The 26,161-nt window shown below is 40.5% G+C and overlaps 1 protein-coding gene across 4 annotated transcripts in view; it reads left to right on the forward strand.

Annotated features, from left to right (window-relative positions):
• The window catches only part of LOC126190801 (ubiquitin-conjugating enzyme E2 T-like), a 283,350-nt gene that overhangs the window by 49,329 nt on the left and 207,860 nt on the right, over positions 1-26,161 (forward strand). For 2 of the 4 annotated variants that reach the window (XM_049931353.1, XM_049931355.1), the window contains exon 4: positions 15,470-15,565. The exons of 1 other annotated variant lie outside the window; for it this stretch is intronic. In XM_049931353.1, the coding sequence (XP_049787310.1) occupies positions 15,470-15,565 (96 nt within the window). Of the gene's footprint in view, positions 1-15,469; positions 15,566-15,676; positions 19,028-26,161 lie in introns of those variants that run through there. One more of the 4 variants, XM_049931354.1, reaches the window with a different exon arrangement.

A 26,161-nucleotide genomic window follows, 5' to 3' on the forward strand; every position in this document is an offset into this window, starting at 1 on the left:
GGTTGTGGGGACGAAACAACCATCACACATGCAGTAACCAGCCGATGCAGTAAACAGCCGACACAGTTGCAGTAACTCACCATCGTTGTTGGTTGCTGTTTGAGTTGCTGACTTTGCACCCGCCACCAACGCCGCGACTAGCATTTGAAGCTGTTGGTGCCCGTGTGGTTCACCGGTGCCGTTTCTACACCTTGCCGATGCAGCCTACAATTCTATGCCGGGTGAGCCCAAGATAATAACTATTTGAATGTAAACTAGGATGGTCATTATTTGCAGAGGTGATTTTCTTTTCTTAAAAAAAAAATTAGTACTATGGAGAAGGAACAAAACCTACAGAAACTGTAGAATCAGCCATGGCAATGACAGCGACTAAGGTCATGTCAGACTGGACTGAGGTAGCAAATTTAATTAAGGGACTAAGTCTGAAGTGAGACTCGGTGAACACTCAGTTAAATGCTAAGTTAGACGATCATTTCAAGAAAACCCTAGACTTGATACACGCAGTAGGTACTAAGATAGATACCCAAACTGAAACTATAAAAGACCAGACTAAAGTTTTAAGTGCAACTCTAAGTAAATAGGTAGACTCTTAAGTTCTCAGTTACATGCTCCGAATGAAATTCGAAAAAGCCAAACAAACAAACATAGATTCATTGTACGTCAAAGTAGGCACCAGAATAAAGAATCGAGTAATCTGTGCGAAGGCACGATTGCTTTGGAAACTAAATTTGATGCTAAATGTAATAATAAAGAACCCGATCTTATGGAACAATTAGAATCTTGTGAAAATATATGTAATGTTAAATGTAATTCTGTAAGACAGAAAATGAATATCTTAAAACAGAGCACAGATCGACCTAAGGAATTAATATCGATTATTCAATCGAAAATTCCAGGTGTTAGTATACAAACTGTCAGTTAGCGAATAAACAATGTAGAACAGAATTTTAAAGAAAAAACTAGCCAACTTTGACAATATAAAAAAGTAGTCTGACGGAACCATTTGAGATATTATAGATCGAGAAATTACCGAGAGTATAATCTCCGGAAATGTTTAGACTGTTGCTTTTTCCAATCCTAATGATGCTAACAAGTTAATGGACAAAGAATTCAAACTTGTCAATGACAGAGTAGAAAACAGAATAACTGTACTTAATGTTGTTTTTTCTAATAAAGTGGTAATTATTTCGTTATGGGGAGACTTTCACACAAAATTTAACGAGAAATATTGGTTCGTGAATAATCAAGTGAGGTTAATGTCAGATCTATGGGATCTGAAGTCCTTCTCAATTTCCGTGGATTTCTGTAACCTTCAACTTATTTTCCATAAGCTGGCCAAAGAGTCAGGCTACACGACTACCCATATGCATACAAACAATGAAACACAAAGACTCAAACAGGAAGGGTACAGTAAACTGAACCGTCATGTTGGAGGGAGAAAAGTGTGCACATAGTGATAGGTATGCACACATGGTTATGTGAGGCGACGGTTCCACATCACATAAAGGTATGTACAGAGATATATTTATATGTGTAAGAGCTAAGAGTATTTATGTTTATGGTGACAGTATTACACTAGTATGTGTATATGAGAGGAGGAGGAACATATTGTGGTTTGTTATGCTACATCGTATACTTAAGTGGACAGAATTGGTGTCTGTCTAACGACTATTCTGATGAATTGTAGGATAATGAGACAAGCAGAGTATATGTAGGAGTTTGTATACATATTTTAAACAATATTTCCAAGTGTGGTGTCTGTTGGGAACATAGGACTGGAAGAGTAATGGAGGACTCTAAAGGGTTAAAGGAAGCATTGAGAAGTGAGTGTAAGGAGTCAAGTGGGATGTTAATTTCTCTAAGAGGTATTTGAATTCTAGGGTACATAAAGATGTATGCTAGGGCAATGGACTGTGAAGCCTACTCAGGAAGGAGGAGGAGGAAGGTGCACCCAGTTTGATTGCATGGAAAAGGGCTGGTAGGCAGACCCAAGAAAGGCTGACCTATTCTGTGTGGGCAGGGGCACCAAGAAGGGGATTGACCTATACCATAGTACATTAGGAATTTGTATAAATAGGTGTACCTACCAAAACGGAAGGAGGAAGTGCTAGTATCGATCCGTGTGTAAGGTAGAGGTACTATGCTTAAAGGAAAAGGGCAGTACCATGACAATAGTCACACATTTAGTAGAGATTATTCTGGTAAGTTTGAATTCTCGTTTTCACTTGCGTTGTCATGTTTGTGTGAAGTTATATTTGTTGAAAAGAACACCTTTATTTACCCAGAGTTCCTCCATAATCAGGGTGTCTGAGAACCGGAAGATGCGGGAAAAACCCGAAATTTTTTCATCCGGGCGAAAACCGGGAAAAACCCGGGAACTTTTAGAAGTCCGGGAATCTATTATTGTTTTAGTTTTCAGTTAAATTCTTGTGATTTTGACTGGTAAGAATCAATACTCCCACTAAGGATATTACTGTATCCCGCTTCTGCAGGATAATACTGCAGCAACAAAACATGAACGAGAGGAAAAATGAATGAAAATAAAACTTAAGTCGCAAAGGAAATGCGCCATATACAACAGCAAAACATAGTGCTCATACAAGTGTCTGCCAACAGCAAAGTGTGTCATATGCTTTAGGAAGACTATGCATTGCTTCCTAACAACAAATTGCCTCCGATGAGCGTGACGTCAGAGCTGTTTACATTAGATTCGTTTGAGCAGTTGCGGGCGGGCTCTTGTGCATGCGCAGTTGAGTTGCGTATAAGTAGTACCTTCTCCTGCTTCTGGCTACGGATGTGTGGCTGGGCGCCACTACCTAATATTGCCCCGGTTCGGAAATGTAGATCCTGGGCTATGCACAGAGCAGTCTGAGCTGTAGTGGGGAGGTGGGTAGTCTCCACGTGACCCGTGTTTACGTTTAGTGATTTTGCTGTTTCCTCTTCATTTATTGCTCTCACATTAAATGAAAACAAAACGGATTTCTGTGACTGGGATCTATCAAATGAATTAAAATACGTTCATATGTTTACGGAAGGCTAAAATTTTCTCCATCTTCCTGACAGTCAAGCATTAATTGCCTTGCAGAATAATGGAGTTATTTTTGTCGGTTTGCTAAAGAGAGTTGACTTTTATTAATCTTGAGCGATGAGGCAGTCAATTTATTTGAAATGAAGTGTTTAATTTCACACTGTTGGTTAGTGTCAACTGTTCGCTGCATTTCAAGTGCACGTTTTCCATTTTCTAGCTCGCATGGCATTATGCCATAATAAAGAACCAAACATGAGACACTACAGTACTGGTACTCAAGAAAATTTACATCCGAATCTGGACATACGAATGTGCACTTTAAGCCGAATTATGCATTTCAGTATGGTTGACGAAATCCCTGTACTCTTGAAGTATCCTCTGATGTCTTGTTTCTTTTGTGAAATAGCGCAAAATCTTTTAATGTTTTACATGTACGAACATACGAGCTTCCTGCGTCATCGTAGCTGAGCGAGAGCAGGGGCGCCTGTTATCTGGCGCTCTCTGGCAACTGCTGAAACGAATCAGTTTCTAACACGTCACGGGAAAATATTGCGAATGGTGGTTTGAAAAGCGTTACTTTTTGAAAGTACATTTCCTTTTACACAAGATGAACTATGTGCGAGAATGTACGATGAATTTCTTAAATCACAGATCGTTTGACTCTTAATTAAAAATCAACTCTTTGATGACGACCATCTAGAAGAATTTCGAGCCCAGAAGGTCAGAAATTTACGTCATTATTAAAAATTTTACTGGCACATTTGTGTGATATATCTCAGAGTGTAACACGCGCAGAAAAGATCAACATTATATGTGGAAGCTTAGCTTCTCTTGCAGCTTATTAATCTTCGAGACCACGATTATATGTGAAAGCTTTGTTTTTCTTGTAGCAACGCTATGTATATTAATTTAAACCATTAACTTTTCCTATTTGTATTTTCGCAGTACTTATGAGTGATCTTGCTATTGGCTGACTACATCACGTGTTGCATGCTGTCTTCGGCTGGCTTACAAAAGCGCGTCGCAATCTCGATTTCAATGCTTTGGAAAGTAACATGAGGTGTTTGGTGGAATTCGAGGTTATACCTTCATAACAGGAAACTATGTAGCGTACATGTTGCTGCACATCAAAGATCTTTCCAAAACGTCTTTTTTCTCCCCTTAGTTTCGTTTTCTAAAGTGCCGGGAAATTCTACGTCGCCATATAAAACCATAAACATTCAAAGTACTGATAAATTTCACAGTGCCGAGGAAAAGTATACTATCACTTAACACGGGAAAAGTGTATTTTCACCCGGGAGAAAGTGTATTTTCAACTGGGAAATCCGGGAATTTTTTTTCCTCATCCATGTATAAACCCTGAGAATGTAAAAGGTATTGAATAAATCCATGCTTAGTAAAAGTAGTACACGAAGTTAGAGCAAGCAACAGCATACACTTGGTAATGCACACTTGGTATTTACGATTGGAAAGGGAACAGAAAAATTCTTGTCCTTACAAAGTTTACATTGATCAAAAGGTCCATGGTTATAACAGTATTAACATGTAAAAGGAAAGAGAGCTATATAATGTACCCAATGGCTAGAAAAACGTTATGTAAATTGAAACTTCCTGGCAGATTAAAACTGTGTGCCTGACCGAGACTCGAACTCGGGACCTTTGCCTTTCGCGGGCAAGCACTCTACCATCTGAGCTACCGAAGCACAACTCACGCCCGGTACTCACAGCTTCACTTCTGCCAATATCTCGTCTCCTACCTTCCAAACTTTACAGAAGCTCTCCTGCGAACCTTGCAGAACTAGCACTCCTGAAAGAAAGGATATAGCGGAGACATGGCTTAGCCACAGCCTGGGGGATGTTTCCAGAATGAGATTTTCACTCTGCAGCGGAGTGTGCGCTGATATGAAACTTCCTGGCAGATTAAAACTGTGTGCCCGACCGAGACTCGAACTCGGGACCTTTGCCTTTCGCGGGCAAGTGCTCTACCATCTGAGCTACCGAAGCACGACTCTTGCCCGGTACTCACAGCTTCACTTCTGCTAGTATCTCGTCTCCTACCTTCCAAACTTTACAGAAGCTCTCCTGCGAACCTTGCAGGGTGTGATTGATCTGAGACAACTGTTAACATGATCAAGAACGTTGAAAGACATTTCTGCTTCAGCTACAGTCACTGGAAGTGTGTAAAAGATACACATACATACGCATACCTTCCGAAACAAGCTTGAAATTTTAAGCTCATGCATTTTATTCAAGAGTTCTAATGTATTCGAAGTTTGAAGTACGTGTTGTTTCCTAAAATTTGATTTCTTCTTTGTGACATAACCTGCATGCCTCAGAAACCGGATTGTCAGTCAGCTGTAAGTATCTCCATAAAACCCAAATGTTTCACCGAAAATCTTCACTGATTCTAATCGGGTTATCAGGTTTTCAAGCTAGACACTATATTGTTATGACATAAAATACATTTATCTTGAATAAATCTTCTGAATTGACATCTGCCTCTTCATTCCTGTTTTCACTATGAAATGATTTATTCTTCTTAGTGCACACCTCTGGAAATTCAGGATTGATATTAAGTGCAGTGTGAGAATAGCCTCCCAATTTCCATGGAGATATTTTGAGTCATTTAATAAACTCTGTGTCTTACCTCAGTATCAGTGGCAGTACCAATTACTTCAGCTGAGCTGATGCCACGATTAAACACTTGCATGATATCACATAATCCAAAACACCTCATAGCACAAAATGTGTTTCAGCTGATAAATTTAATTTACTGATAGTTTCAACAGAAATGGTAGTTTTGTCCAGATGAGCTGCAATTGGTATTCCGGCATCAACCCGAGCAATCCAGTGGTATCAGACATGGAATATAAAGAGCTTCCAACAATGTTTCAGAACAGATGGGCTGCTACTGAATAGCGTGTGAAGACGTTGAATCACTTAGAAAAAAGAATCTGCTTCTTGACAACTCTCGGCTGCATGTGCTCGACATAAAGTTTTAACAATCACATAAAGAAAATTTTGCCAGAGGATTTCACTGAAGAAAATGTCTGAGCTCCTCTATAAGACTGTCTACCGTATTTTACGGACTATAAGACACACCTTAAAAATTCTTAGTTTATACACCAAACTGACCTTTAAAATTCCTGAAAAATGGCATGTAAACTTTCTTTTTATTCTTCCTCCTCTTACTCTTGCTCTTCCTCTTCATCGTCACCATTGTCCTCTTCATATATAAGATGACCCCCTTCGGGTCCAGGGATTAGAATAGGTCCGAGGTATTCTTGCCTTCGTAAGAGGCGACTAAAAGGAATCTCACACTTTTGGCCTTTTTGATGGTCCCCTGTAGGGTTCGACCTCTATTTTTCAAAATTTTCTGAAAGAGCAAGCCAATTGGGGAAGCGTGCCTTACGTGATGCATCATGTACATCATACCTTGAGATCTTTAGCCCACTTTCTCGTCGGCGCACTGCAGTCCAGCTAATTCTTCATCTCTTGAGCGAGGACACCTTCCTGGGTGCATTCTCCTCCACCCACTATGCAGTGTAGTTTTCTGTGCTGATAATGACCATGGACTTCTTTGCACCTTATATCCAGCACAGTAGTCAGTCCGTTGTGGTGGGGCCACCATGTACCCTGTTAGTTGTAGCCTCCTGACAACACAGGGATTGTTTTGCTGATGCCCACGCTGTTCTCCCCATGTATGCCAAGGAGGAGATGCCTGTCACCATGGGGTATCGGGACTCCCAGCAATGGCCATCCTGCCAGGTGGCCTTTGCTGCAGCTGGGTGGTGCCCGTGGAGAAGGCCCCTGGTCAGAGTGGGTGGCGTCAGGGCGGATGACGCGTGATTGAGCGTACCACGCCATCACTTGCTGGTGATCAAACACCAGCAGTTTCTAAGTGTTACAAGTCTCAGTACAGTGCAAGAAAGTATGATCCTAAATCATTCCCCTCCCTGGCCACACCATGGGAGGAATGCCAGGCTAAGGATGGCAGCGAACCTTATTCATCCTGGTACCTCGTCTGTACAAGAACTGATGGGGGCTCCTTTGTTTCGATGAAGCCACAGTTTTTGTAGAGCATTTAGAGGACAAGTTTGGGGAGGTGGAGGGCTTGTCCAAAATGCAATCTGGGTCAGTCTTGATTAAAAACAGCGTCCTCTGCCCAGTCTCAGACTTAAATCACTTGTAACAAGTTGGGGGATGTTTCTGTTACCAACACGCCACTTAAGAGCTTAAATGTGGTCCAGGGTATTATCTTCCACAGGGACCTTCTTTTGCAGTCTGATGATGAGCTGCGCGCCAATTTAGAGTGGCGAGGTGTTCATTGTGTGCGGTGTGTCCAGCGGGGTCCGAGGGATAATCAGGTTGCCACCAGTGCCTTGATCTTGGCCTTCGAGGGTGACTCCTTACCCGAGAAGGACAAGGTGATGGTCTACCGCTGTGATATCAAGCCATATATCCCTCCCCCGATGCGGTGCTTTAAGTGCTGGAAGTTTGGCTATGTGTCTTCACACTGTACTTCCAGCATCACATGTCGAGATTTTGGACACCTATCACATCCCAATAATCCATGTGCCCCGCTTCCCATCTGTCTGAACTGCGGAGAGCATCATTCACCTTGCTTGCCAGACTGCAGGATTTTACAGAAATAGAGGAAAATCATGGAACCTGGACCGACTGACCTGCACTGAGGCTAAGAGAAAATATGAGTGCCTACATCCTGTGGCTATGACTTCCTCATACACCACTGCTATGAGATCTAGCCCCATCAGTTCCGCTAATTCCAGTCGGCTCTCGGTGCCAGACGCGTACCCCTGCCCACTTGATGGTGGAGGGCACTACCCCCCATGTTGCTACCGCACCACCTACCTCAGGAGCACTGCCGCCTCAACCATCGGGGACATCAGTCCCCACTTCTCAGCCAGAGAAGCGTAAGTCTTCTTTGGCTGCTCTCACCATGGAGGGGTCCCTTGGGTCACTCCCTTCCCAGGTTTATGCTAATGGGAAAGATGGCACACACCAGTGGCTGAAGTGTCAAAAAGCAGCTGATCGTAGGGCTTCACGATCATCCTGAGTCCTGGAGACTGAAGCAGTGAAACCCTCCCAGCCAGAGAAACCTAAGGGGCAGCGAGAAAAGTCCAAAAAGAAGACCCCTAAGACCAAGGAAATTGTGGTGGGACCCACACTACTGCCACCTGCAAGCTCTGGATCTGGGGTTAAGGTGGGGATTCTGGCGTTTGCTGAGGACCTAGATCTCGCTGGACCTTCAGACCCAGTGGATATAGACTGCTGAGGCAGTAAGTTGGTGGCAACAGGTGACCCTGAGGTGTAACCTGCCTCATTGAGTGTTCCATGCCTTCCCCGTCTCACAATGACATCATCCTCTAGTGGAATTGCGGCAGTTTTTTCCACCACCTGGCTGAGCTATGGCAACTGTTAAGCTTTACACTTGCTATCTGCATTGCCCTCCAGGAAACCTGGTTCCTGCCAATGTGGACCCCTGCCTTCTGCGGCTATAAGGGATATTACAGGAACCGTAGCAACTATAATAGTGTCGGGTGGAGTTCGCGTTCATGTTCTAAACTCAGTCTGTAGTGAAACTGTGCCCCTTCAAACCCCTCTTGAAGCTGTGGCTGTCAGAATAAGGATGACACAGGAAATAACTGTCTGCAATGTATATCTTCCTCCAGATGGTGCAGAACCCCTGAATGTATTAGCTGCACTGATTGATCAACTCCCAAACCTTTCCTACTTTTGGGAGATTTTAATGCCCATAACTCCTTGTAGGGTGGCACCGTACTTAATGGCCAAGGCAGAAATGTCAAAACTTTACTGTCTCAGTTCGACCTCTGCCTCTTAAATACTGGGGCCGCCACGCATTTCAGTGTGGCTCATGGTAGTTACTCTGCCATTGATACATCCATTTGCAGCCCAGGACTTCTCCCATCTATCCACTGGAGAGCACATGACAACCTATGTGATAGTGACTACTTCCCCATCTTCCTGTCACTGCCTCAGCATCAGGCCCATGGACGCCTGTCCAGGTGGGCTTTAAACAAGGCAGACTGGGAAACTTTCACCTCTGCGGTCACCGTTGACTCTCCTCCACATGGTAACATCGATGTTACGGTTGAGCAGGTGACTAAGACAATCGTTACTGCGGCAGAAAACGCGATCCTTGTTCTTTAGGGTGCCCCTGGTGAAAGGCGGTCCCTTGGTGGTTGCCGGAAGTCGCTAAAGCAATTAAGGAGCGTTGGCGAGCTCTACAGCAGCATAAGGGGCACCCTTGCATGGAGCACCTCATAGCCTTTAAGCGGCTCCATGCCCGCGTTCGCCAACTTATCAAAAGACGGAAGCAGGAGTGTTGGGAGAGATGCGTTTCGACCATTGGGAGCCATACGTCACCTTCCCAAGTCTGGACGAAGATCAGATGTCTTTTTGGGCACCAGACCCCAACAGTTGTGGCATTAACATCAATGGCGTGTTATCTACTGACGCAAATGTGATTGTTGAGCACTATGCTACCCCCCCCCCCCCCCCCCCCTCTCCCTCCCAGCCTTTCGCACCCTCAAATGGTGGATGGAAAGGAAAGTCCTCTTGTTCGCTACACGCCACAGTGAACCCTATAACGTCGCATTTACAGAGTGGGAGCTCCTCAGTGCCCTAGCTCATTGCCCCGACACAGCTCCTGGGCCAGATCGGATCCACAGTCAGATGATTAAGCATCTCTAACCTACTTACAAGTGACATCTCATCATCTTCAACCGGATCTGGAGCGGTGGCATCTTTCCATCACATAGAGATAGGATGACCTGTGACCTGATGAATAGGGATGCTTTATAAAGGGGCATACCTACCAGAATGGAAGGAGGAAGTGAATTTATAGGGTCAACCCACATGTAAGGTATAGGTACTGATCCTACGGGAAAAGGATAGCATCGTGACGGAAGTCACACATTTAATAGGAATTATTCTGATAAGTTTGAATTCTATATATCGCTAGCATTATTATGTTTTATGTGAATTTACAAGTGGCGAAAAGAACACCTCTGGACCACAAACTACTATACATAATGATAGTAGTACGTACCAAGGGAAAAAATAGCACAAGGAATTAGAATAAAGTACTCAAGTGTCAGGAACACCTGGAGCTTACGATTGGAAACGAAAGGTTGTCCTCATGATTCATAGATAAGAAAACGAACTCCAAAATTGATTGAAATGTTCACTTTGATAATTAAAGTAAAATTAAAAAATAAGGAATAGCTAAATAATAAGGAAAAGGATATTCACGGTTATGAAAAGAACAAGGTATACTGTTGAAATGTGAATTGTTATTATATGTGATATAAATGTACATAATGACTGTATATAAAATATTGCGAGTTCAGTCTGTGGGGAGGGGGGGGGGGGGAGGAGACATGTAGTGCTTCGAGAATTTCTCCATAAATTATAGAACCACTTGGTCTTCCTCCGTCTCGAACACGTGATATTTTAAATAGAAGTGTGTGAGGGACTAATCCGACATACTGCACATTGCATGTTTATGTGTGCGGATCTAAAAACAGTCACGAGCAAAATGTGGACGCGGCTGCTAAACAGCGGTTGACAAGTACCTGCTATATGATTCATAGTTTCAGTGTATGTGTAGAGAACAACAAGGAGTGTTTACATATTATTCTTTGCTTTTAGTGACTATGATGATTGTTAAGGACAAATGAAGAAATGACGTTAGACTTTTAAGTATTCATGTGTTGGACTTGCTAGAAACAAGACATGTTCATAAATTATGTGGTTGTTAAACCAACACTGTTGTAAATGTATTTAATCGAGTCTAATATGAGACAAATCGGTTGACTTGCAAACTTTCGAATATTTATGTGAGAAATGCTGAATTTGTTCTCCTTGGAAGTTGAAATATACCAAGACTAAACTTGATTCTTGTTGTCTGAAGCATTAGATCGCTCTATGGTTTTAATACCTTCTTCTACTTCTCCGTGTGGTGTAGGTCCTGCCTGCCCCCCCCCCCCCCTCCCCCCGCCCCCCTCGAAGGTTGCATTCATTTTCTTTTTTAGGTTTGGTGTTGGGTGTTTGTGTACCTTGAGCCTTGCTTGTGTCAGGAAAAAGGGAGTGATGACCCTGTAGTTTTGTTCCTTTACAAACCAAACCAACCAACCATCAAACGTCAGTTTTAGTGCATGATGTCTAAATAAAATATTGTGCATTCAAGACTAAACATGAAATAATAGTTGTATGCAACTGGCCAGTATGGCTTATAAAATAGAAGTGAAAAGGAATAGGTAGATTGGTTAAGCTGGTGCTTGGGTTATGTTCTTTTATTTATGATATGATACAAAAATTATTTTATAATGGCAGGTTGATTTTTGCCAACTTGGCACCCTTGAGAGACCCCCCCCCTCTCTCATGTGGCTTGGGCACCAGGCATTTTGCAAACCCCCACCACCTTGTCGGGCCTGATGATTGTATTTTCATAAATAGAAACAAAAAGAAATATAGGTTGGGATCATATTGACCCCAGTTGTACTCACTGCACAAAATGGTGAATAAGTTGTAATGTGTTTTAAATATAAAACTGAACGATTTACCCTTCCTAGTACCACTGGGCCCAATGTTACTCCACAAGCTCAAAGGAAAATCATGACAGTGGATACAAAAATACGTGGGGAAATGATGCTTCCATTGTTGCAGGTTTTTGTATAACAGCTGTTAAATCATGATTCTGTTTTCATAAATATAATATTCAAGAAACAAAAAAAAAATTAACTTGGTGTTACATTGACCCCAGTGGGACTCAGTGTAAAAACTTGAATAAATTATAATTTCACCTGAGAGAGTTGTAGTAGAGCCACTATGAGCATGCAAATCAAGTTTGCCTTAAATACATGCTGTAATGTTCCTGAGCTTTAGTTATACATAAGTTTGGATGTGGTGTGTTGGTGTTAGTAAAGAATACCTTTAAGAAGGCAATGATGCCGTTATGGACACCTCACTGAGTTTGAATGTGATTGTGTAATAGGACTGTGAGAAGTGGGATGTTGCTTCTGTGATATTCCAGAAAGATGTGGCAGAAACGTAGCCCCTGTACATGATTTCTGACAGTGGTGGTCACGAGAAAGTGCAGTTACAAGAAGACCAGGCTCCGGATGGCCACATGGCAATACCAAGAGGGAAGATGATCGTGTTCAGGATATGGCTCTAGCACTTTGTATCTGCAGCAGCACTTTGAGCGGCAGTTGGCACCACAGTGACATAATGAACTGTTACGAATTGGTTACTTCAAGGACAGGTCTGAGCCAGTCACCCCGTAACGTGCATTCCCCTGACACCAAACCACTGTCATTTGAAACTTCAGTGGTGTCAAGTGAGAGCTCATTGGAGGGCAGGGTGGAGGTCTGTTGTGTTTTCTGATGGAATCTGGTTCTGCCTCGGTGCCAGAGATGGCAGTGTGTTGGTTAGGAGGAGGCTAGTTGAGGGCCAGGAAACAACCTGTCTGCATGCTGGATGCACTGGACCTACACCAGGAGCTATGATCTGAGGTGGGATTTTGTATGGCGGAAGGAGCACTCTCGTGGTTCTCATGCTCTCTGACAGCAAATTCATAAGTCAGTCTGGTGAATCGATCTTTAGTGTTGCCATTCGTGAGCAGCATTCCAAGGGATATTTTACAAATGGATAATGGTCATACACGCACCACTGGTGCAACCCAACATATTCTATAGTGTGTCAAAATGTTGCTGTGACCGGCTCAATCACCAGATCTGTCTCTAATTAAGCAGTTATGGGAGGACATCATCAGATGACAACTGCAGCATCATCCACAAACAACATTAACTGTCTCTGATTTGGTTGACCAAGTGCAACAGGCATGGAACTCCATCCCACAAACTGACATCAGGCACCTGTACAATGCAGTGCATGCATATTTGCATGCATACGTTTAACATAGTGGCGATTACACTGGTTATTAATGTACCAGCAGCCCACATTTGCAAAGGCTTATCTTGCACTTAATTAACATGTGATCTTGCAATGTATGACTTGCATATGTCATATAGACAAATTTATTCCTGAAATTTCATTAATCTACATTAATTACTTTTGGTGTTGTGATTTTCTTTTCCATCTATGTTTACCTCCAATGTCTTATGGGGTCGTTATTGATGCCAATGATACTGGGAGGGTTAATACATCACAATACTTGGATTACTTCCTGCATATTAATTACGCTAGAATTTACAGTTATGTGTCAAAGTAGCCTTTGCAATAACTCATATGTTTGGGTGATCAGCCAGTATTTTGATTTTATTCTGATAATCAACATGACTAAAGTGGGTTGAAGATATAAACAGGTTAAAAAAGTTTTGTAAATATCTCCAAAAATAAGTGTAGGCATATGTGAAGGGGAGTGGGAAATGTAAGAATAACCCTTATTAATGAATAAAGAAATACTGTACCTTAGAATCAAAACAGTAGCCAAAGTAAATACTGTCTGTTCAAAACCACACATCTGCAAAACCAGAGGTGCTGTTGAGAAATGACGGATTGTTGCTCTGACCCATACTGTGTCACATGCTTAGGTTGTGCCTTGCACTCTGTCCACAAGGTGCTAGAGTCATTGTTCTTCAAGACAGTCTCTTGTTTTATGACTTAGAGGAAGAGTCCTGCAATGTTACATTGCAGTTTTAAATGAGTCCCAAATATGCTCAGTTGGGTTCATGTTGCCGGCCGCGGTAGTCTAGCGGTTCTGGCGCTGCAGTCCGGAACCGCGGGACTGCTACGGTCGCAGGTTCGAATCCTGCCTCGAGCATGGGTGTGTGTGATGTCCTTAGGTTAGTTAGGTTTAAGTAGTTCTAAGTTCTAGGGGACTTATGACCTAAGATGTTGAGTCCCATAGTGCTCAGAACCATTTGAACCATTTTTTGGGTTCATATTGGCACATATTACAGTCTACGTCATGTAGTTACTGCCTCCAAGAGGAAGTAGTTCACAAGTTGGGTGCCATATAATTGCATATTATTTTTGTGAAATGTTTTCTGTAGGACTGCACAATTAGTTTTTGTACCCATACTGGTCAGTCCGGATAGGATGAGAGACATACCTCTTTGACTGTGGCCCAAAACATTACTGACACATCTGGTGTTGAACCCATGGAACTGCATGTCTGAGATGTATATTGGTAATTGGCTTCCTTCATACCCTTCTGAGATGACTGTCAAATATCAGAAAAATCCTGCACTTATCAATGATGAGAATCTGACATCGTTGATGCAGATGTTCCGCTGCCTTTATTTTGTTGTTGTTGTTGTTGTTGTTGTGGGATGAGGTTATCCTTTTCTTCATTATGGACATTCAGGGCCCAAATATTTGTATCTGGGGATACTTTACATACTGTCTTGGTCAACAGAGCCCTCAGGGTTTCCTCCAAGAAGGTGGTGCACAGTTCGTTTACTCAGGGTACCTAAATGCTGTAATTTGTATTTAATGGTCATGAACTGGTAGTGTTGACTGTGGATGATGACTACAAGCTAGATCTTTCATGTGCTTTGTCTTTCTGCCCCACTGTAGTGGTTGAATGTTCGAACAATGTTACTTTAGTGTATACTAATGTGACAGCAAAATCTCATGATGAAAACTTTACTTGCCATGAATTGGCAGTTTATATTTGGTCCAAGCTCGATGTAATCATTGCCCGGTGTACACAAGCCACATCATTCTGTTCATGATTAGAGAGACAGAACTTACTGTACTGAACTGCAGTGGACTTTAGGTTTACTTTTATCTCCGTTACACAGATGTTTTGTTTTAGTGATATTCTGTGGTCAAAAGAGTATTGAGAAAGAGGTTCTCATTCGAAAAGCACGAACTATACAAGTCATGGGGGTGGAGCAAGGCCCTTTTTTGTTTAGCTCCTGGGGTGACCCACAAAAGCCTCTGTGGCAATAATTTTGCGGTTTATGAGAGGCTATGTCATAAAACAAACCACTTCTATGGTAACTCCACTGACTGGGGTGAGATTACTGATGTGATTATTAAGTTGTTTGCACTCAGATTTGGCTTATACTGTTCATGGTGGGAAAGGTGAGATGAGTTGTCGCATATATTAATCTCCTTTCACTGCCAAGTGGATTGCTGTAACAGAACCACTCCAGAAACGAAGTAGTTGTAACACAAATTTAAAGAACCATACAATACGTTTTTGGTCCATTATAATGTGTACGATATTGAGCTGATATGCACTCAGACTTAGTAATATATTAAGGTGAGGAAAAGTGTTTGTAGTTTGAATATAAAATTGAATTTTCACCAGTGCCAGGGAGTCTTAGCAAATAATTTCCTATAAATTATTCACTAAATATGATATAAAGTGCAATTAAAAATCTGCCAATTGTCTTAATTGGAATTTGTATATTGCTGTAGGCTGAAGAATTTTTATTCAACAGACCGTTGTTTGATAAGACAGCAAGAGAATGGACCAAACAACACGCCTGCTTGAACTTGGAAATGCCTTCGGAGGTAAATGTTGCTATAATTCATGCGTTATTGGCAGTAGGTGTCCAAACAAGTTTCATCCCATGGAAATAAATGTGACTAGTAATGGTGAATGATATATCTCATTGATTACAGAATGCAGAAGTGAGTCATTCATGTGGTGTGCGGAGTGAACCAACGAAAAGAAAATCTTGGCAAATGGAAGATCTTACCCAGGAGCCTAATGCATCAAAATGTTTGAAAACCGATTGAATGTGTGTGTGTGTGTGTGTGTGTGTGTGTGTGTGTGTGTGTAATAATGGATATACTTCATAACAGAAAAATCTTGTTGTAAATTGTGTTCTTTTTATTCTTGATTCCTGCCTTCATAGTGCATGATACAATCTTGCATAGATTTGCGTAATTTTCATTAGTTGTGCTCATGCAGTGCAGAACAAGTCTTGAACAATAGTAAATCAAGAGGCTGTAAATACATTTCATGACAGTTACTATTGTGAAAAGGTCTCTCCCATTTAAAATTTATCAATTGCAAATCACATAGCAACAAATAAAGCATTACTATTTACTGTTGCAGTGCCATTTCATTGCCATTATGTTTTCATGTCAGGACTTTGTGTCAAAGAGATCCTTTTATTGAACTGTACATGAAGGCTATTTGGAAAGTAAGTTCTGTTAATTTATATCAAAAGAAACACTAGTACGTCAAGAAGTTTTTCTTGTTATAAACAATTATATTAGCTACAGCTATTTTTATACTAATTGACTTCTACATTAAGGCTCTTGTTATACTTAGGAAAAAGTTTTGTTGTAGAATTCTGCTGCCTGTGAGCTAATAAATCAGTACTGTACACATGATTGAACCATTCCCAATTGAAATGTTAAGCAACATTTGTGTTCATGCAGCAGTATCTGGCCTAGGTTTATCTTTCACAAGTAAGACGACAGAGCTCAACATCCCACCCCTTCATTTTTGCATGGCTCTTCTGACCTTTTTAGTGTTTCGCCATAAATTTTGAGTTATTGTGGTCCTCTTTCCATAAAATCAACAAAAACTACTTCTTTTGTGTCCCAAAAATAGTTGTCGTCAGTGCTTGTGCGAAAAATGTTTGGCGGCTCTTTAAAGGTTTGCATGATGAGCTGGTGTGTCCTCAGTCCATTGATTCCCCCCCCTCCCCCATCTTGACGAATGCAATCTATTTTTCATCCCCTGGCTGTAGTGTGACTGAGGAATTTGTCTCTTAATGCATCATACCATATCAGAAACGTTAATGCGACAGCAAACCACTTCGTGATAATGACATCAGTTGCCCACATGCTCAACAGTCAGTCACAAGTTTGCACAACATTGTCCATGATACCTGAGGGAGACTGATTGATAATTGTGTAATCATGAACTGATTGTGTACTGAGCGTTGAAACAAATCCATTTGTCACAATGGATATTCATCCAGTTTTGTTCAACCTACCCGAAACAAATGCACCACTTTCTTACAGCACTCTCTCTCGTAATGTTCTCTCTGTATAATGCACAAAGTTCAGTATAAATGTGTAGCATTTTCATTGTTTTTATACACAGAAAAAGGATTATATAATTTAATTCACAGGTGACAGAATATTTTATGATAGTGACCTGTTTAATATACACTTACAGTGCAAACAGCAGTTCAATAATCTTTCTTTAGCATGGTCAGATTTGCAAGACAGCTGTGCTGAAATTACTCTGCAATCCCCCTCCATTATGTACCAGACAGCATTGGAACTAACTTTCTGAATAGCTCTCATATGTATTATTTGGCAGTTAAACCATTATGTGTGCATTACATCATCCATTTCTTCACATATTGAGAGAGAGAGAGAGAGAGAGAGAGAGAGAGAGAGAGAGAGAGAACATAAAATATTAGAAATAGAAAGCTTCCAGCCCTGAGATTGGAGGTATAATTTTGAAAATGTAGTCTTAATGCATCATGTATGTTGTAGGAATATTAAGACTCCTACCATTGACATAAATGTACTGTTTGTTGGTGACTGAAGTTTTCTGTGTTTTGCATAAATCACTCCAGATCTATTGGCATGAGTTGTTAGACAAGATCATGTACATATCTTTTTCTGATTCTTACAGACTTTCTTCTGGGTTTTTTAACACTTAACTACCACTAGCAGTGAAACAACATTACAAAAAATAAGTAATTTAGAAATGTCATAAAGGGATGTTACACATATTTTGTACACTTTCTTCTATATTGATTATAAGAGTTGTGTAAATAATGTGTTTTTACAAAGAAATAATTTTTGCTATCAATAATATTACCAACATTTCTTTTTTTTCTGTAAGTTTGTCTAATTTGAAGAAATTATCCATGAAAGGCAGGTGTCCAGGTTTACATTTTAGTCCAGTGTACAGTTATTCGGTACAGTGAATGTTTTGGTAGAACTGAGATATTTCAATAAAAACAAATCTACTTTCCCTCTGCCATCACCCACTTAGCGCAGAAAATTGCAAGATTGATTTTTTATCATGGTGGCAATTGGGTTTAACATGATTTTTCTCTGCCTAAACAGTTCACATATCTACTCAGCTGAACATTGCATGTTAAGATCTATGTAGTAGCAGATTTATTTTAAAATAGGTTCTATTTTAGAGATTACTGTGATCATTATAGTTATGCAGTTACACATTTCGTTAATGTATGCCAGTTTGCTTTCAAAATTTCACTGAACGTTGTCCAAGAAGAAAACGTATTTTGGTAATTCTGGAACTTGTTGTTTAAAACTGGGTTTGATTACTGTAGTAGATGAACAAATAATTGAACAAGCAAGTGTGTTTAAATATCTATGGCGCAATTTTAAATTTCCCATGTCAGTTGATATAGAGCTAAAATTGGCCAGATTCTTGCATTTCTGAGGAACCACTCAATGTTCATCAAAACATAACACACAGAAAGAAGTATTAATTAAACTTTACAAAATAGTGGCCTTTCCTTTTCTGCTGTATGGTAGAGAACCCAACATCTGGTCAATTACCATCAATCAAATCATCAGAAATGAAGTTTCTCTACTTTGTAGCTGGATATTCATTTCTGAATCATAAAAAACACCAATGTTAGACAGGAACTAAATGGATATTGAACCCATTACATCTGTAACTGAAAAAACAGATTGAACTGGAAAGACCATATGCAATGTATGTCTAATAATAGGATAACTATAGCTGCAACATTGTATAACCCAAAAGGAAAGAGAAATATTGGACATCCCTTAGACATTTGGTATGAACAGGTCTGAGGCAGAACAGGCCAAAGGCATAATCTTTGAAAATGATGATCCACATTTTGTGTTTCTGTAAAATTCTTTTATTAATTGTGATTGCCTGTGAAAGTGAAGACCACTTTTGAAGTTTCAGAGCTTTGGTGATAATCTGTTTACAATAAATATAAAGCTAACACCATGTGAATGAAAAATTCAGGGTGAATTAAATATGTAACTGAATATTGGTGTGTTGCACTTCTCTTTTTACTTTACTTACACTTAATCCATATAATTTCAAGGGTTACTGCATCATTGCACAGAACAATGCATCATTATAAGGTGGTGGACCATCTAATTATTAGGAACAGAAAAAAATTCACGAAAATAATTATGTGAAGAATAACATAAAACTGGCATTTTTAGCTAAGTAATACAAAATTTGCAGTTTCTCTATGTATCATGGGATTTTTCAAAGGAATCTCATAAATTTTAGGACAACAGTTTACCAATAATTGTAATTCATAGTTACTTACTGCTGGAATTACATTTTACAGCAGGAAGTTACAAACATCCGGCAGTTCTCCTGAAATTTTGTGGAACAGTATGTCTCTTCACAATGATCTGCCGATTTCACTGGATCCTGTCTGTCACAAATTATACAGTAGCAACAAATCATGTAACTATCCACATTGGGAGTAATTAGAATTAAAATAATTACAACAGTTTGAAACAGATACCATATTTAATTAATTTGACTTCATGTACTCAGTGTGGGGAAGAAGGCTGAGCTCTATCCTCTGTGGTGTTGACATCAGGTAGGTGCCAACTCATGATCAATTCAGTTGCAACAGTCACCATAGACAGCTGGAAACTGTGTATAGACAGCCGGACTGATGGTAGTACTGCCAGCCGTCTTTGCCAGCATGTGACAATTACTATGAAACAAGATGAGAAGGCAGTATCGATGCATGATAGAGGCTGGAAGGCACAAAGCTGCCATTGTTACATTCCTGATAAAACTACCTGTTGTCATTAAACGAAACTTCCAGTTAATGCGGTCATGATCAACAACTATTATAGGCAGTAGTATTTACGTTTCCTGGATTTACAAAATACAAATACAAAAAGAAAATAGCTTTGTTTGCTTGTAGTGGAGTCGGTGGTTTAGTTTCCCCGTATTTATTCTAAACACTTTGCCACATGCACTATAAGTGTGTCCTTTCATGGCAGACTGGGTATAACGCATGCGCAGCAAGAAGTGTAAACTTCTGACTCTCAACACAGTATCGCAACAGTTAGGCCATAGCAAAGCCTAGTATTCTGCCATTCTACACAGGTGACTCTTTGTGGGAATACTACACAGAAACATGACACATGTGCTTTTCAAAAACATCAGTATTACTGATGTCCTACAGAAAACAATATAAAGAACTATTACACCAAACAAGGGTAGAAAAATGGAAGGCGTACATTAAATACCAAATGGTAAAAGACATTTGGGGTTTCCCTTACAATCTTGCAACAAATAAGATTCGATCACGCTCTGCATTTTCAACCCTGAGGAGATCTGATGGCATAGTGACAACAGACTGGGAAACATCAGTGCAGTACTTACTCAGGTCTTTGTTGGTGAACAATACGATGATGGAAGACAGAATTCTATCAGCGTCATTACTCTAAGTTAGTAGAGCATCAGCTGAATAACAAGTGCTGTGATTCCGTTTGCCCAGGAGGAAGTTACGTTGGCAGTAATGAACTTAAAGAAGAAGAAAGTGCCAGGACCTGATAGAAAACTGACAGAAGTGTTGCATCATTTGAGGGACAAAATTGTCGGCTGGTGGACTGTATTATGTTATATATAACAGTGCTATTAAAAGAATGTCTTTTTCAGGATTGGATGCCCAGAATTTGGAAAATTTCAGATATCATAACAAAAAAAGGAAGACAAGACCCAAGAGAACTGAAATCTTGCAGGCCGATTTGCATGGTAAATGCTCTAGCCAAAGCTTTTGTGTCACTGTTTGAGGGACCACAGATAGTTATCGGGCATAAGCCCGCCTGTAGTACAGTTTCAGGAAAGGGAATCCACCGAGAATGTGATAAGTCATGCAATGATCATTGTGAACACCTCAGGCCCTTAATGATTGATGTTGCTGGGGCGTTTGATAAATTGTGGCAGCCAGCTCTGGTCAAAAGACTAAAACAGATGGACTGTCCAAGGTGTCTCTGTAACAGTCTACAAGGTTATTACACAGAAGGCAGGTGCAGTTAGGATGTCCTGGAAAGAATATTGTGAAAGACATCATCAAAGGGTGCCCACAGGGCTCTGTTTGTGGGATGTTGACAGAGACATTACTGAACCAGCTTCAGAGTATAACAAACACTAGAGATTGCACTGCTTACACAGACCATCTACTAATATTATCTGCTAACACAAGGGCTAAATTAGAGGAAACAACATCGTAGTTCCTGAAAGACTAAGCAACTGGTGCATAGAAAACAAACTAATGATAGCAGTGCACAAAATGGTCTATATATTACTAAAAGGAACATTATCAAGAATGAGAAATTCCACAATCAGAGTAAATGACCAGCCTGTGAAAGAAAAGTATGTAGGTACCTTGGAATTAAACTACCCTGATGTCAGCTGCCAGAGAGGTATTAAGATCCTAAATAAAATAGCAACAATTAGCCACTATGTGCTGTAAGAATGTACCACAACACAATCTCACTTGCTGTTGTGGGCTACAGGTCTAGCATTTGGGCTCATAGAGCCAGAAAGGAAAGGAGAGCATGGGATCTATGGCGAACACAGAGGAGTATACTCCTGCAACTGGCACGCATTTACACAACACCACCAACTGAGGCATTGATGGTGATATTGGACTTGCTACTTCTAGACCTGGCAGTAAGAAAGAGAGTATGAATATGATAAGGTGAAGGAGATAGTGGGCAGAAGAGCCATATGGGAAGGAAATAAAAGCATGCATTGATAGAGAAGGGCAAGAAATCTGGGACAGAGCAGAAACAGGGAGGAGAACCTACCAGTTCCTTCTCAATATAAAAGAAAGGATAAGAATGATATCCTTCCTTCCGACCAAGGGAGCTAAACACTACCTGTCAGGACATGGTCTGTATCCCAGCTGCATACTAAAAATAGGATAGGACACCACAAACACACACATGAGAACGTGGAGCAGTTGGTATAGCTCGTGCAGGATATGGTGGCCGATGCGCGGTGCCCATTTTTCATCCAAAACACAGAGTGAGTTCATTCATTTGTTTGGAAGGGGAGGCCAATAAGTGTTTTCCGCCTTTCGATCAGTCAGCGACAACAGAATAGTGGCGCACACCCTTCAATCTTTCTCAAATGACTTTACAGAAACTATTCGGTTAAAAAAAAATTGCTCTACTTGTAGCTTTATATGTCAGATTAATGGTGATGTACCCATCATTTCATTACTGGTAATAGTTATTGTGATATTTACGTTAAAAGTAAGACACTGTGCAAAAATTAGAAAAGTATGCTATGAACAATAGAAGTCGCTGTGGTTTTGCATTTGGTGCATATTACCTAGTATGTTATTGCATCTGATATTTAGCTAACATATTGAATTTTTTCTTAGACTTGGGTAGAGGTAGCTATTTGACACCAATCTTGAGAAAATTGATCTGATGTAGCCCCCTCATCTGCAGTCGCCCTGCGCCGGCAATGAAGACAGAGTGAAATATCCACAACATTCCTCGCATTTCATAACAGTTTCAGATATCGAAATGGAAAACAATAGCATGCAAAGAGGAGAGAATTTTACCACATTGTAATTATGTGAAACTGAATTATGTAGCATTTTATTCCAATAACAGCAGACTTTTTTGGTGAAAGATTGTAGTTTTTAAAGGCCATCAATAGCTGGTGAAACAAGAAATGCTTTGGATTTTGGAACAAAATATGTGAAGAAATTACAGACTTCACTTTCCCTCAGTTCTTACTTAATAAACCATTGTTTCAGAATTCTCTTGTAGTTGTATCCGCAAAACATGTTAGTGAGGTGAGACAGTGTAAACTCCGCTGTGTTTTGGCAAAAGAAGCAAATTTTTGACATAGCAGCCAGAGAAATGTGTAGGTTTTACTCAAAACTTGCCACTCACGACACTTCTCTGAAAGTCACAATTGGTTAACAAGCCAGGTGAAAATAAACTGCTGCATTTTTGGATGAATTCCTTTTAGGTACTAACAAAAGTAGAGGTGATGTTGATCTTTTTTGAATGGTCACCAAGTAAGTGTGGGCATCGAAGGACCCCACTTAATATTTACAAAAAATGTGAGTGTAGGCTTCGGTTTAGAATGCCATTTCCCCTCCAGTGCGCGGCATCTCCCATACAGCGATCTGAGCGACCCCCAACTACTGCCACTCTCCCCATGCTTCCCCAGCAAATGGCACATCTAGCAGTAATGCCATTTTGCATGCACTATACCCTGGATCTCATTGGCTGAGTGTCTGCCGTTAGACAAGATGTTATAGACGAGGACAGGAATGCATTTATAAATGCAACAGTCTACAATATAATAAGGTTTGAGGAACTGAGGCATAAGCTGAACTTGCTTACAGCTAGGATAGCAGCTTACGAACTGCAAGCCTACGTGGCTGAGAGACAACCAAGAAGAAGAGGCCTTAAACAATGGCAGCGATATGTGCCATGGCAAAACACCCATCTACAACCACCTTCTGGAAGCAATGAGAAGATGAACCTCTGGGAGGACCAGGAAGGACTTCTTAAGACCCTGACCGCCACCTCCCAATCTCTACACCTTGGTACAATAGTGCAGCCCATGTGCATCTTGAGTTGCACATCAGTGTGCTGGTGCTAACAGTCCAGACAAATGATTGATCCAGCCTGGTTCTAATATCAAGTACAGTAGTGTAGTGTAGTGTAGTGTAGTTGTGTTGGACAAGTGTAGTCCAGAACTATAAATTACAAATTTGTGCTCTGCCGATGCCGCATAGTGTATTACAGCTGTAGCGTGCCTTCCGGATTCCAGATGAACAGATATATGTGTGCCAGATGGCCAAATGATAGTGTACGGACTTTTTAGTCATTATTATGATGATGATTATTATTCTGTTTTAATATAGTTATTCTACATAATTTTCCTCCCTTAAATAGTATAATACTTAGTTATTACTAACACATTTGAAATTGTTTAAAATATTATGTGCTTAAGTTATGCGAATTCGTGTGCAACATTCTGTCTGTTCATTTATATAGATGACAGATTATAAGAAAATAGCAAAAAAATAAATAAAGTCCGACAGCTTCATAGTATTCTCTTTTTCCATTGAAGTCATCACTCGTCTCCACCCTTCTTATTACTGAGCAGGTGTGAGTACCCCTTCACTGTGCACATTCATGTTTTTTCACAAGCAATTTGTTTTCACACTGGTGGGACAGTTCCTTTGGGACAGCAATATAGCATGTCCATTTCATTTATTGAAAGCATTACTCAGGGGCGATATTCTTGAGGACAATATTATGGAATTGGAAGAGGAGGTAGATGAAGAAGAAATAGGAGATATGAGACTGCGTGAAGAGTTTGACAGAGCACTGAAAGACCTGAGTCGAAACAAAGCCTCTGGAGTAGACAACATTCCATTAGAACTACTGACAGCCTTGGGAGAGCCAGTCCTGACAAAACTCTGCCATCTGGCGAGCAAGATGTATGAGACAGGCGAAATTCCCTCAAACTTCAAGAGGAATATAATAATTACAATCCCAAAGAAAGCAGGTGTTGACATATGTGAAAATTACCGAACTACCAGTTTAATAAGTCACAGCTGCAAAATACTAACCCGAACTCTTTACAGACGAATGGAAAAACTGGTAGAAGCTGACCTCGGGGAAGATCAGTTTGGATTCCGTAGAAATGTTGGAACACGTGAGGCAATACTGACCCTACGACTAATCTTAGAAAATAGATTAAGGAAAGGCAAACCTACGTTTCTAGCATTCGTAGACTTAGAGAAAGCTTTTGACACTGTTGACTGGAATACTCTTTTTCAAATTATGAAGGTGGCAGGGGTAAAATACAGGGAGCGAAAGGCTATTTACAATTTGTACAGAAAGCAAATGGCAGTTATAAGAGTCAAGGGGCGAGAAAGGGAAACAGTGGTTGGGAAGGGAGTGAGACAGGGTTGTAGCCTCTCCCCGATGTTATTCAATGTGTATATTTAGCAAGCAGTAAAGGTAACAAAAGAAAAATTTGGTGTAGGTATTAAAATCCATGGAGAAGAAATAAAAACTTTGAGGTTCGCCGATGATATTGTAATTCTGTCAGAGACAGCAAAGGACTTGTAAGAGCAGTTGAACGGAATGGACAGTTTCTTGAAAGAAGGATATAAGATGAACATCAACAAAAGCAAAGCGAGGATAATGGAATATAGTCGAATTAAGTCGGGTGATGCTGAGGGAATTAGATTAGGAAATGAGACACTTAAAGTAGTAAAGGAGTTTAGTTATTTGGGGAGCAAAATAACTGATGATGGTCGAAGTAGAGAGGATATAAAACGTAGACTGGCAATGGCAAGGAAAGCGTTTCTGAAGAAGAGAAATTTGTTACCATCGAGTATAGATTTAAGTGTCAGGAAGTCGTTTCTGAAAGTATTTGTATGGAGGGTAGCCATGTATGGAAGTGAAACATGGACGATAAATAGTTTAGACAAGAAGAGAATAGAAACTTTCGAAATGTGGGGCTACAGAAGAATGCTGAAGATTAGATGGGTAGATCACATAACTAATGAGGAGGTATTGAATAGAATTGGGGAGAAGAGGAGTTTGTGGCACAACTTGACTAGAAGAAGGGATTGGTTGGTAGGACATGTTCTGAGGCATCAGGGGATCACAAATTTAGCATTGGAGGGCAGTGTGGAGGATAAAAATCGTAGAGGGAGACCAAGAGATGAATACACTAAGCAGATTCAGAAGGATGTAGGTTGCAGTAGGTTCTGGGAGATGAAGAAGCTTGCACAGGATAGAGTAGCATGGAGAGCTGCATCAAACCAGTCTCAAGACTGAAGACCACAACAGCAACAACAGTATCACTTAAAGTTGATATCAGTGTCCTGAGAAGATAAATGCCATTCAATTTTTAGGATCCTCACACGTGGTCACGTATTGGTACGATGGTCTCAAATCAATGTAGTTAGATATTTTGCTCCATGAAATTTCTGAAACTGTTCCTTGAGGCTCCAGATTGGATCCTAAGAGGAACAATGATTTTATTTACAGACGGGGTGCCAAGTACTAGACACACACTTCTTACTGTTTTGTTACTGCTAACAGTAGACTGCTATGTGGGGACAGTGAAGTTACAATGAT

Source organism: Schistocerca cancellata, chromosome 6 (genome assembly GCF_023864275.1).
Source record: "Schistocerca cancellata isolate TAMUIC-IGC-003103 chromosome 6, iqSchCanc2.1, whole genome shotgun sequence".
NCBI lineage: Eukaryota > Metazoa > Arthropoda > Insecta > Orthoptera > Acrididae > Schistocerca > Schistocerca cancellata.